The 13,278-nt window shown below is 39.7% G+C and overlaps 1 protein-coding gene across 2 annotated transcripts in view; it reads right to left on the bottom strand.

Moving 5' to 3' along the window:
• Positions 1-373: 373 nt before the first annotated feature.
• peli1b (pellino E3 ubiquitin protein ligase 1b) overlaps positions 374-13,278 on the bottom strand; it is a 35,150-nt gene continuing 22,245 nt past the window's right edge. Inside the window, exons 3-7 of one of the 2 annotated variants that reach the window (XM_079833041.1) lie at positions 10,876-11,005; positions 7,444-7,545; positions 6,995-7,192; positions 6,202-6,390; positions 374-1,175 (exon numbers count right to left, since the gene is read on the bottom strand). In XM_079833041.1, the coding sequence (XP_079689167.1) occupies positions 597-1,175; positions 6,202-6,390; positions 6,995-7,192; positions 7,444-7,545; positions 10,876-11,005 (1,198 nt within the window). In that variant the 3' untranslated portion in view covers positions 374-596. The remainder of the gene's footprint in view (positions 1,176-6,201; positions 6,391-6,994; positions 7,193-7,443; positions 7,546-10,875; positions 11,006-13,278) is intronic. The other variant, XM_079833040.1, reaches the window with a different exon arrangement.

Genomic DNA, 13,278 nt, shown 5'->3' with positions numbered 1-13,278 from the left:
CCTATTATTTTTTTATCTTTGATAAACATTGATAGTGTATAAATAAAAAACATTAAGTATTCTTTTAAGTTAGACATATATGGAAAATGGTTATCTGTAATCTAGATGTATTTGTTTTGTGAAATGCTGTGAATTATTGAATGAATTGAGTACAGATAGACTCGTCTGTAAGCTCATCATAAACACATGAATGGTATATTGCCTCTCTAAAGCTGAGTATTACTGTTAGCAAATAAACACTGTACACAGCCATAATGGCCACGTCCACCACTTCAAATGACGAGCAGAACCACCCAATCAGAAGGCTCAAACGTGGGTGTGCATGTGCTCTGCTGTTCCGAAGAGGTCTTTTCCTTTTCATTTTTTTGTTGTTGCTTTTATTATAATTTTATTTGAAAATATATATTTTTGTTTTTCTCTGTATTCGAAAAAGCAGTATAAAGGTCACTTACAAACCAGAAAGGGAGGAAAAAAACAGTCTGAGAGCGCAGAAAATGTCATCTTTATAAAACCAAATTATAGGAACAACAGAAAGAAACGCCTGACTAATGTTTGTCGAATGGGGTTACTGGGGCAAAGGTCATAGGCAGGTGTGTTTAGTCCACGGGCCCCTGGAAGATCAGTCTGATGTATCCCTGCTCACCGTTGAGCTGCTGGGCGCAGAAAGGACATGCGGCATGGAAGGTGTGCGTTCCGTGAGGAAGAGGGATTTGACTCCAATAAGCTGCTGTTTTTTCTGAGCACACGTGGCCACACGGGCTGAATGCATGAGTGGGAGGGGCTGCATCCAGATAAAACCCCGCCTCACAGCCAAGCCACAACGGCACATATGGTCCACGAGCACGACACATGGGACATTCCCGCTCCCGGCCCTCCCTTCCTTCTCGCTCTGCGTCGCGGTTGCCCCAGTTGTGATAGCCGTGAACATGGCCGCAGTTTAGGTAGACCCAGGGCTGCTTCTCGTCCACGATATCCTTCCTCCGCATGCTGGGGAAGGCGAGGGTGTTGAAACCCACGGGACACTGGGGACGAGCTGCATTCAGCTCTTGCCGGAGCGCCTCCAGGTGCTTGACAGTGGGGGTGCGGGAAAGCCCCTCAGCTGTACGCCACAAGAGAGTCGCTCCACAAAGATCAATCAAAGAGCCGTCCACCAACTCTTGAGTCTCATTGTCCACCTACAAAGAGAAAGAGATGCCAAAAGAGCAAAGAGAAGAGTATTGAGTTATAAATAGAGCCCGTATGCATGCTTTTAACACAAATTCTGTGTGATTAAATCAAATCAAGGCAGATCTTATCAGTAGATGCAGAGTTGCAAAGTGTGCCTGCAGGGGGCAGTAAAGCCCCACAAACTCTCTGTGCAGTAATGATTCGTTCTTGCAAAAAATTGTTATAATAATCTAACTATTTACTGCTTAAGATGTCTGTCAGTGTGATTTCACACAGACAAAAGATGTGTAAAATACCCAAAATGATCCACGCATTCATCCTGGAGTCACATAATTCAGGGTTGCGACATATTTCACAGAGCCACCCTTGATCCGCCTTCAGTTTGACCTTCGCTATACTGCATTAGAGACACACACACACACACACACACACACACACACACACACACACACACACACACACACACACACACACACACCTGTATGGACACCATGTGTGTAAATTGTGCAGTCTGTGTCTGAGCTGTGTTGTGTGAATGTCACAGTGCAAATACGACAGTTTTGTTTTCGAGCAAGTGTGTGTATATAATATGTTGCCCTCAACATTTAAAGGTCACATTTCACATGTTCTGCATACAGTATTATTTTAATAATATTAATGTAAACAAATGAGGAAACACTAGAAATTATAGGAATATAAAAACATTAAACAATAATACAATTATAATAGCAATAAATAATGCTAAATAATACATATATTTTTATAAAATATATTTAATTAGTATATACACACACTACTAGTACAGTATAATATATATTATTAACAATTATACTTTTTTATTATTAAACTGCTGTTCAAAATTTAGGGTAGTTTTTTAAATGTTTTTAAAGGAGTTTTTCACCAAGGATTCATTGATTTGATCAAAAATTCTGTAAATCAGTGAAAAATAAATTGTAAACCTTCTCTTTTACAATTTAACTGTTAAATATAAATATATATAACTGTTTTATATTTTATTATTTTCAGCACCCATTACCACAGTCTTCAGTGTCACAAAGCATTTATTTGAAATTGAACATTTTTGTAACAATGCAAAAGTTCTTAGCTTTAATCAATTCAATCCATCCTTGCTAAATAAGTATTCTTTTTTTTTTTTTTTTTTAAATCTTACTGAAACCCCACTTTTGCACAGTAGCATACATAATTATAGCTTAGAAAAGAAAGTCAATCTACAACTCAAATATGCTTTTTTTTTTTGCACACTGGAGCAACACACAAAATATCAAATCCTGCATGTGTTCAGCACTAAAAGTGCCGACTGGAAAATTGTGATAAATGTCCAAACTTCTGAACTACTTGACTGTTTCAACAGCATCAGGCCAGAGTCTGAGCAGTTGGGTTTAAACCATCTGTTCTGAGCCAGTAAAGCCGAACATCTCTCCACAGCAGCACAGTCGGGCAGTGTTTGCCCAGCACTGAGGCAGCATTAGATCCATGTTTAGCCAGCATTGAGCCATCAGCAGGACTCCTCAAGAGCAGGACATGAACAGCAATCAGGAGCGTGTTTGTTCTGCCTGTGACAACCCAGATTAATGGGGCGCCTCTAAGCCTCTGGACTGTGAGTGCATGCATATCAGAGAGAGTGTTTAAGTTGTGCACCAAGAATACATAAGCAGTTTGATTTGTGTTCCTCAATGTGGCCAAACACATCATGGGCCCCATGCATATCTAGGAGTCTTCACTTGCCTATATTTGTCCAGATAACAACTAAAGATAATAACTCGGCTTGAGCACGGGAAGAAAGTGTTGAAAATGGTAGTTGTCATTGGGCCTCTGGTTTGACGCACTTAACAAATCAACTCCAGATCATCTTACAGCTTTGTGTTACACCGGACAGGGCAAAACCATCTCGCCTGGGCCGTTACTGAGGCAACAGCGTCCCAGAGCAACTGGTCAATGGCACCAGCACGCTCCAACGTCCCGTCTTGCAGGGAACCATATGATTGTTTAACAGAAAAATTTCAGAATACCATATTTCATCGCATTACAGCTTCCACAAATGCTACTTCATAAACACTAGCTGATATTTATGGCCCTATGATTTCAAACAGAGTATGTGTCCCCAATAGGGCTGGGCAGCATGATGGTACAGTGGGGCAAAAAAGTATTTAGTCAGCCACCAATTGTGCAAGTTCTCCCACATAAAAAGATGAGAGAGGCCTGTAATTTTCATCATAGGTACACTTCAACTATGAGAGACAGAATGAGAGAAAAAAATCCAGAAAAGCACATTGTCTGATTTTTAAAGAATTTATTAGCAAATTATGGTGGAAAATAAGTATTTGGTCAATAACAAAAGTTAATCTCAATACTGTTATATACCCTTTGTTGGCAATGACAGAGGTCAAACGTTTTCTGTAAGTCTCAGTTGTTGCTGGTAGTTTGGCCCATTCCTCCATGCAGATCTCCTCTAGAGCAGTGATGTTTTGGGGCTGTCGCTGGGCAACTCCCTCCAAAGATGTTCTATGGGGTTGAGATCTGGAGACTGGCTAGGCCACTCCAGGACCTTGAAATGCTTCTTACGAAGCCACTCCTTCGTTGCCTGGGCGGTGTGTTTGGGATCATTGTCATGCTGAAAGACCCAGCGACGTTTCATCTTCAATGCCCTTGCTGATGGAAGGAGGTTTTTACCCAAAATCTCACGATACATGGCCCCATTCATTCTTTCCTTTACACGGATCAGTCGTCCTGGTCCCTTTGCAGAAAAACAGCCCCAAAGCATGATGTTTCCACCCCCATGCTTCACAGTAGGTATGGGGTTCTTTGGATGCAACTCAGCATTCTCTCCTCCAAAGTTGAGTTTTTACCAAAAAGTTCTATTTTGGTTTCATCTGACCATATAACATTCTCCCAATACTTTTCTGGATTACCAAATGCTCTCTAGCAAACTTCAGACGGGCCCATAGTGGAGTTTGGAGTCTGACTGTTTGAGGTTGTGGACAGGTGTTTATACTGATAACGAGTTCAAACAGGTGCCAGTAATACAGGTAACGAGTGGAGGACAGAGGAGCCTCTTAAAAGAAGTTACAGGTCTGTGAGAGCCAGAAATCTTGCTTTTTTGAAGGTGACCAAATTCTTATTTTCCACCATAATTTGCAAATAAATTGTGATTTTTTTCCTCATTCTGTCTCTCATAGTTGAAGTGTACCTATTAGGGGTGGGAGAAAAGGTCGATGCATTGATGCATCGCGATTCGTTATCCAACGATTCAGACTCGATTCTCAAAAATTCAGAATCGATTCTGTGTTCAATTCAAACGGCCACTTCATCACTGCGCGAGCGGTCACCGGCCAAACAGAACCAACCGGCGAACATTCGTATGCTGGTGAATGGCCTTCGTTTAAGATAAAATTGACAAACTACGACCTGCTCATGGGCGTCGCACCCGTGGGGACACTTTTCCCGGTGAGAGGGTTAAACACCCACACGTTTTATGCAGTTTTTCCGCAGTTTTGCTCAAACGCCTTACAGCAGTCGCTACTCCGTTTCTCTGGCCGCTCTGTGCCTGCGCTCGCTGCGGCTGCCTCTCCATTTAAAAAATGTATTTTGCCTATTAAATGCAAAGTTTTTAATTTAAAAAGCACTTCTAAATTAAGTTAATATTTCCAACAAACGAAATTCTGAGCCAAAATAACGAAGTGGTGCTCAAGTAAGCTATATGGCGCTTTCCTTGCCATTAATGATTAATAACACTCCTATGTCTCCGATGCGGTGGCCGGGACATAAACCTACCAACATCCGTGGCATAATTTTTGGAATGACTTATCAAATATTGCTGAACTACTGCACAATGTTTCAAACGAATGGAAAATTCTGAACAAAGACTTCGTTTTGGCGAGTGATTCGTTAAATGTCTCTAACATTACTGTTGCAGCTCGGCAAGTTTCTCATGTGAGATGTTATGCGCACACACTGAAATTTGGCTTCTCAGCGAGCGCTAAAGTTGTTTTTCTTCTGCATTAGCCTATATTTTAAAGATTTTTTTGTGGCTCTAACCAAAGTAAACTTTTTTTTTATTTTAAAGACATTTTTTGTAAAAATGTTCTAAAGAAACTAAACAGTTCTCAATTTACAACTAAGTGTGACAATTTTTCATTCTTAATGATTGTTCTTTGCAATTGTATATATGGCTTATGTTTCATTCAGAGCTTGTTAATCTTGAAAATAGCTTTGTTAATAAAATAAAAGTACTGAAAGAAATCTTCATAATCATTTTTAATATGGCAATACTGTCAAACAGATATTCTAACTAAAAACAAAACACATATTAGCTCCAATTTTGGTTAAAATGTAAGGTTCATGTGTTTGCACAGCAGGATAATTAGTTACCAAAAATGTATGTTAAGAACCGTTTTGGGAATCGGATCGTTACTCCCAGAATCGGAATCGGATCGAATCGTTAAGTGCCTGAAGATTCCCACCCCTAGTACCTATGATGAAAATTACAGGCCTCTCTCATATTTTTAAGTGGGAGAACTTTCACAATTGGTGGTTGACTAAATACTTTTTTGCCCCACTGTATATACCCTTTGGCGGTAGAAATGTGTCAGCTGGTAGAAATTATGCAATACCATTTAACTATGGTAACGGTGATAAGATTTATAAAAATAATTTAAAAAATGTGATTAAAAAAAAAGTATTTACTGGATCATCACAAACAGGTATGGAATGATATTCCAGACAATATTCAAAAGGAATTGTAAATTGTATTTGCAATTGCATTTTCAATTTGTGCACGCATACGTTGTGATAGAAAGGAAAATCCAACCGCAATTGCAAATTATGCATTTGTGTTTCCATTATGTGTATGTAACATGTCTTCCCAATTTCAAATGGAAATGTTTCCATTATATCAAATTGTATCCATTATATCACAATGTATGCGTGCACAAATTGAAAATGCAATTGCAAATACAATTTGCAATTCCTTTTAAATATTGTCTGGAATATCACTCCATAAATAGGAGCACTGACCATTTTCCCTCGCTGCTGAGCCGAGCGGGTCTCTCGCAGGGTGAACACATTTCCGCACACCGAAATCTCTCTCCACACGCCGGGTTTGGAGTCCTCTGTGAAACCGTGACGAGGATGCATTACTAACACACCGTTAGTAGTCAGACCATCCATATGTCCATCCGATGTCTTCCACTTTGCTGCTTTCTCCTGTAAGAAAAAACAAATATTAGAATTTAATTTGAACGATTAAAAGGATAGTTCACCTAAAAAGGAAAATTCTGTAATTTTTTTTTAACACTATATTCCATACCTGAATTACTTTCTTCAGTGGAACTAAATGAACATTGGACCAAACACTGGAGACCATTGACTTTCATTGTATGGACATAAATAAATAAAAAATATATAAATACAAATATTTCTCAAAATATCTTTTTATGTTCCACAGAAGAAAGTTTGGAATGACATGAAGATGAGATGATCGAAATTTAATTTTTGGGTAAACAAGCCCTTAAAAACATTATGATACAAGTTTTAGATTCAATGAAGACCTCAGAACTTTGAATAAATGTTAACATCACTATGCATCACTAGGCAGATAATACAACATTCAAATCCTTCATGAGGTTGATAACCGATTTCAGAAAGAGGCTACCTGCACATTAAAATCTATTCTGATTCCAAATCAGTTTTCATTAGAGAATTGGACATATTGGTCTAGCATCAGATGTTTATGCTGCTCATAAGTAGTGCCAGTTTCTCATGCCCTGTCTTCTTTATATAAGCTCAAATCACACTTTCGCACTCTCACCCCTAGGAAGATGTTCTTGGAGGAGTCGAATCCAGCAGCATAGATGCGGGCGGTGTAAGGGGGCGTTCGCTGACACATGATCCTGCATGCGAAGCGAGATATGGTGCTCTGAACTGACTGAGTGTCAGAGTTACTCTGACTCCCGGGAACCGTGTCAGTCACCACAAAATCTATAGGACTCTCAGTTGAGCGGCCAATCTGAGATGCAGAGAAAGATTAAACATCAAACACTGCAGACAAATTTGAAAGCCTGCATCAATGTACACAATTATAGAAGCATTGTAGGAGATACACAATCAAAGCAGATGATCGCAGATGACACCTCTTTTCTGCCTAGTGACAGCATTAATTCAGACTGACACTTTGAGTAGTAAGATTAATGGACGCTTTTGAACACAGTCCAAGAAGAAGTCCAAAAAGGACAGCAGAGCTCAGTCAGCAGTCTGTACCTGAAACATATCTGTATTGCTGTCTTGAGTGTACTCCACCACCACCGTCTGTACTCGGGACAATGTGTAGGAAATACTGTGCTGATCCTTGTTACTTATGGCCTAAGGAAACAGGAAGAAAGATGATAAATAACATGCTAAAGTCAAGATACAGATGCCCAAGATATAAATGACTAAATGACTAGAATAAAAAAATAAATAAACAAAAACACACACCTCAATAAACCTACTGCCATAATAGAAAATGAAATTAAAAAGAAAAAGAAAATGTTTACAGCTATATAAATAACTAAAGTTATTATGTAACTTTTTTTTTTAATTATATACACAGGTGCTGGTCATATAATTAGAATGTCATCAAAAATGTATTTGTTTATTATTGATTTAATTTCACTCCATTCAAAAAGTGAAACTTGAATATTTTATTCATTCATTACCAGTGTTGGGCACGTTACTTTAAAAAAGTAATTAGTTATAGTTACTAGTTACTTCTTACAAATAGTAACTGAGTTAGTAACTGAGTTACATCATTATAAAAGTAACTAATTACCAGGGAAAGTAATTACTGCGTTACTTTTTTTTTCTTTCAAATGTTCAAATATGTCAAATAATTTGGATGCCCCCAATATTATATGTTAAATGAATGAATTGGACACTAAATAGAATAAATTATTATTATAAAACATTGTACATTAATGTGCACTATTGTAATGTTGCTGTGGGACAATGTGAGACACCTATCAAATTCAATGCATTATTGTAAATATTATCAGTAGGCCTACTATAGTGTAAATATTGTGTAAATATTATCAGTACTATACTTTCCTGTGGTAGTGGAGCTCACGTTATCACCTGGGTTTTTAGCCACTAATTTTGTGGCATATGATGATGTGAGGCGCTTCAGAATCACTTGCCACCGGCGTGGAGAGACTCTTTCTTCCTGGGCATAAGTTGCACGTTACTTAAATATTCTTACCTTTCACCTCAACGAGGGAAAAGTAGCGCTTATACTTCCAATTTGCGAAAGCTACCTTTGAAGTCGTTGGACTATCGCTGAATGTGCATATGCGTGTGCGTCATAGGTGTGTGTGTGTGTGTGTGTGTGTGTGTGTGTGTGTGAACCATAGACCGTGAAAAAAAATAGGTGTGAACTCAACCTATCAACTTCAACCTTGTCTCCCACCCACCAATCATCATCAGTTATGTGTACCACCGCACCCACCCCCAACACGCATGGCTGGTGCGCGCGCACACGCACACACACACACACACACACACACACATTGTAGGTCCGACTGACAGAGAGCCTGTTCGGATGAAAAGCGCTTCAGTGAGCTCAATTATAGTAACGCGACTAACGCCGCATTTTTTTCCCTCAGTAACGCTAACGGCGTTGTAACGAGAGAAACAGTAATTCGTTTGATTACTCGTTACTGAAAAAAATAATTCCGTTAGTAACGCCGTTTATCTGTAACGCCGTTATTCCCAACACTGTTCATTACACACAAATTGATATGTTTCAAATGTTTATTCCTTTTAATTTTGATGATTATAACTGACAACTAAGGAAAATCCCTAATTCAGTATCTCAGAAAATTAGAATAATGTGAAAAGGTTCAATATTGAAGACACCTGGTGCCGCACTCTAATCAGCTAATTAACTCAAAACACCTGCAAAGGGCTTTAAATGGTCTCTCAGTCTAGTTCTGTAGGCAACACAATCATGGGGAAGACTGCTGACTTGACAGTTGACCAAAAGACGACCATTGACACCTTGCACAAGGAGGGCAAGACACAAAAGGTCATTGTAAAAGAGGCTGGCTGCTCACAGAGCTCTGTGTCCAAGCACATCAATAGAGAGGTGAAGGGAAGGAAAATATGTGGTAGAAAAAATTGTACAAGCAATAGGGATAACCACACCCTGGAGAGGATTGTGAAACAAAACCCATTCAAAAATGTGGGGGAGATTCACAGAGTGGACTGCAGCTGGAGTCAGTGCTTCAAGAACCACTATGCACAGAAGTATGTAAGACATGGGATCAGCTGTCGCATTCCTTGTGTCAAGCCACTCTTGAACAACAGACAGCATCAAAAGCGTCTCGTCTGGGCTAAAGACAAAAAGGACTGGACTGCTGCTGAGTGGCCCAAAGTTATGTTCTCTGATGAAAGTAAATTTTGCATTTCCTTTGGAAATCAGGGTCCCAGAGTCTGGAGGAAGAGAGGATAGGCACACAATCCACGTTGCTTGAGGTCCAGTGTAAAGTTTCCACAGTCAGTGATGGTTTGGGGTGCCATGTCATCTGCTGGTGTTGGTCCACTGTGTTCTCTAAGGTCCAAGGTCAACGCAGTCGTATACCAGGAAGTTTTAGCACTTCATGCTTCATGCTGCTGACCAACTTTATGGAGATGCATATTTCATTTTCCAACAGGACTTGGCACCTGTACACAGTGCCAAAGCAACCAGTACCAGGTTTAAGGACCATGGTATCCCTATTCTTAATTGGCCAGCAAACTTGCCTGACCTTAACCCCATAGAATTCCAAGAATGCAGAAGAGCTGAAGGCCACTATCAGAGCAACCTTGGCTCTCATAACACCTGAGCAGTGCCACAGACTGATTGACTCCATGCCACGCCGCATTGCTGCAGTAATTCAGGCAAAAGGAGCCCCAACTAAGTATTTAGTGCTGTACATGCTCATACTTTTCATGTTCATACTTTTCAGTTCGTCAAGATTTCTAAAAATCCTTTCTTTGTTTTGGTCTTAAGTAATATTCAAATTTTCTGAGATACTGAATTTGGGATTTTCCTTTGTTGTCAGTTATAATCATCAAAATTAAAAGAAATAAACATTTGAAATATATCAGTCTGTGTGTAATGAATGAATATAATATACAAGTTTCACTTTTTGAATGGAATTAGTGAAATAAATAAACTTTTTGATGATATTCTAATTATATGACCAGCACCTGTACATTACAATATTATATTATTAAACATAGTATTATATTTTAATTATAATATAATTATAATATTGGATAATTATAATTATAATATTGGATAATTATAATTATAATATTGGATAATTATAATTATAATATTGGATAATTTATATATATATATGCACAACACTTGGCAGATTTGGTAACAAAAAAAAAAAATTCCGCCAGCAAAAGTTTACAGAGTCCAACAGACTGTGGAAAAAAGGCTGAGAGCTCTTTGTGAGTATGTATGTAAATGTGTGTTTGTGAGGGAGCCACAGAGGGGTCATTCATGAGCTCAACAGAATCCAGATGTGTGAGTGGACACACCCGGTTCCAATACAGCTCAAACCCACCTAGTTTTTTAATTCAAAACTTACCCAGAACATGTGTACGTGTGTGTGCGTGTGTGCGCGCGCGCGTGTGTGTGTGTGTGTGTGTGTGTGTGTATACCTTGGCCGCCTGTGGGGTGCAGGCTACGTGTACAGTGCTGGGTTTGACACCATTGGATTTGGGTCTTTTGAAGAGTGCAAACCTGCTCTTCCTTCTGCCGCGGTCCCCATTGGGTAGAGAGCCATTATACCTGCAGACAGAGATGGAGTGAGAAACTGAAAACACCTGCTCACAACATTTATTCCACCATCAATTCAGCCACAGGCAACAGGTGGTGAACAAAACAGATACCAGCGCTCACAAAAGCAAAATCAAACAAAAGCTGTACGGTAGATATTCGATCCAATACTTTTTTAAGGAAAAGCAAACAACCCTTTAGGTTGTTATCTGGAACTAAAACCTAATCCCAAAACTCCACACAAATAACATTCCAGAGTCACAAAGTTCAAGATCCACTCTTCATTAAAATATATATTTAACTGTGATTACATACTGAACTTGAAAAGGCCCATGGCAACAGTTTCTAGGTTACAAGGTAGGCTTGCTACGATAGTCGGTGTTGCCGGTGTTACCGGTGTCCAGACTCAACACCGGTTACATCACTTGCCCACCGTGGCACCGCCCACCGTCTTTTTTATTTTTTTATAGTAATAAAATAATTTAGTTCAGTTAGAGAACAGACAATACAAATAAAAACTGAACGTATCTGCTTAATAAAGCAGGATCCGACCGTGAGTCTCGGCAGCGGCAGGAGTCATTCATCAGATTTAAGAGTGAGGAGCTGACTGAGATGATCTCGGAAGATTTGGTTTCAAAGCGAAACGTAAAAGCGCCTATTTAAGGGAGTTTGTCATTTGTTTTGTTGTTGTGTTTTCATTAAAAATAATAGACTAATGAACCCATAATTCAAGCAACCCGCAGCCGAATTGGCGCTAATTCAAAACCGAAAGTTAAATGTGCACGGCCGCACAGAGCGCGCATTGTTTACTTTCGCCTGGCTCCGCAGTGCGAGCCTCCGCTACGCTGACTGCGCGCATTTCTTTTTGCCGCGCGCACCCTCGCGCTCGAGCGGGCGCGTCGAGTATAAACGAGGCTTTACGGACGAACTGTTATTCATTCATGGCGTGCATCTCAATCATAGACCGATCAATGCTTGATCAGTGCCCTGACTACTGAACTAGGGAACTGATTGAGACGCACCCATGGCCTCACAGAGCGCGCATTTACAGACGAGCTGTCATTCACGGTGTGTGAATACGCAACACTGGCGCGTTTTCAGTTCAGAGCGGTCGTGTGCATGTTACTTTCGGTTAGATAGAATTAGTGATTTAAAAGCCTCCGCCGGTGATACCGGTATTACCGGTGTTGTCACACATCAATTAACCGGTAGGAAAATTTCCTCACCGTCACATCCCTATTACAAGGCTGATAACAGTTATGGAGGCGAACATGAGCAGGGCAACCATGTGCAGGTGGTCAGTATCCAAATTCCAAAGAGACTGGATTATCATGATTTCATATCATGAGTTAATAACAACAGTGATGCTTCATGTCCCTTGCAATTTGGCGGTCCCACATTTATGTGGTCTGAAATTCAGTTCAAAATGTGATCTATGAAAATGTGTCTCAGTAGTTTCTTTCATAACTGAGGGCACAAAATGTAGCAAGGGCAGTAGTGTCCGTAACGGTCCAAATTCACTCATTTATGGCTTTGACTATGTACTGAACAGTGAACGAGGAGCTTTTGACACAGCACATATATAAATGTGTATATTTGTTTGTGTAAATGTAGTATGCATCTTAAAGTTTGGGATCAATACGATTTTAAAAGAAGTTTCATATGCTCACCAAGGCTACATTTGACTTGACTTTAATTACTTTATTTTAATATATTTTAAAATGTATTTTATTTGTGATGGCACGTGAATTTTCAGCCGCCATTACTCCAGTCTTCAGTGTCACATGATCCTTCAGAGGTCATTCTAATATGCTGGTGCCCAAGAAACATTTCCACAATGTCATTCACTGTATCGTGGTGTAATGCTGACACTTCTGTTGACATTACTAAAGGAACCAATGGACAAATACCAGATCTGAACAAATGGATTATCACTTACAAAAAGAAGCCTATGCAGGGCTCTACATAGCGACCATTTTGGGCGCATTTGCACCTGAAAATTACTGCGTGCGACTGTGAAAAAATATTTAGGCGCACTGGTGCGAGTGACCCGATCGATTCTCATGAATAAATGTAGCCTATAATACAATCGGAATAAAAACTACAACTGCCAAAGTGCATCAACACTGACTGAGCAACAGTTGCGTTTCGTTCTGCGATCGACTGCTTGTCATGCCTTCTGTCAGCAGAGTATGTGCAAAAAATGTGTGCGACGGACTAAACTTCATAGATAGTTTACCAGGTGAAACGGGTGTGACGCGGCCATGCACACTTACCAGACGCCT

The sequence above is a fragment of the Gobio gobio genome, assembly GCF_949357685.1.
Source record: "Gobio gobio genome assembly, chromosome: 13".
Classification (NCBI taxonomy): domain Eukaryota; kingdom Metazoa; phylum Chordata; class Actinopteri; order Cypriniformes; family Gobionidae; genus Gobio; species Gobio gobio.
The sequence above is the reverse complement of the archived record's forward strand: the minus strand, read 5'-3'. Positions and strand labels throughout refer to the sequence as shown.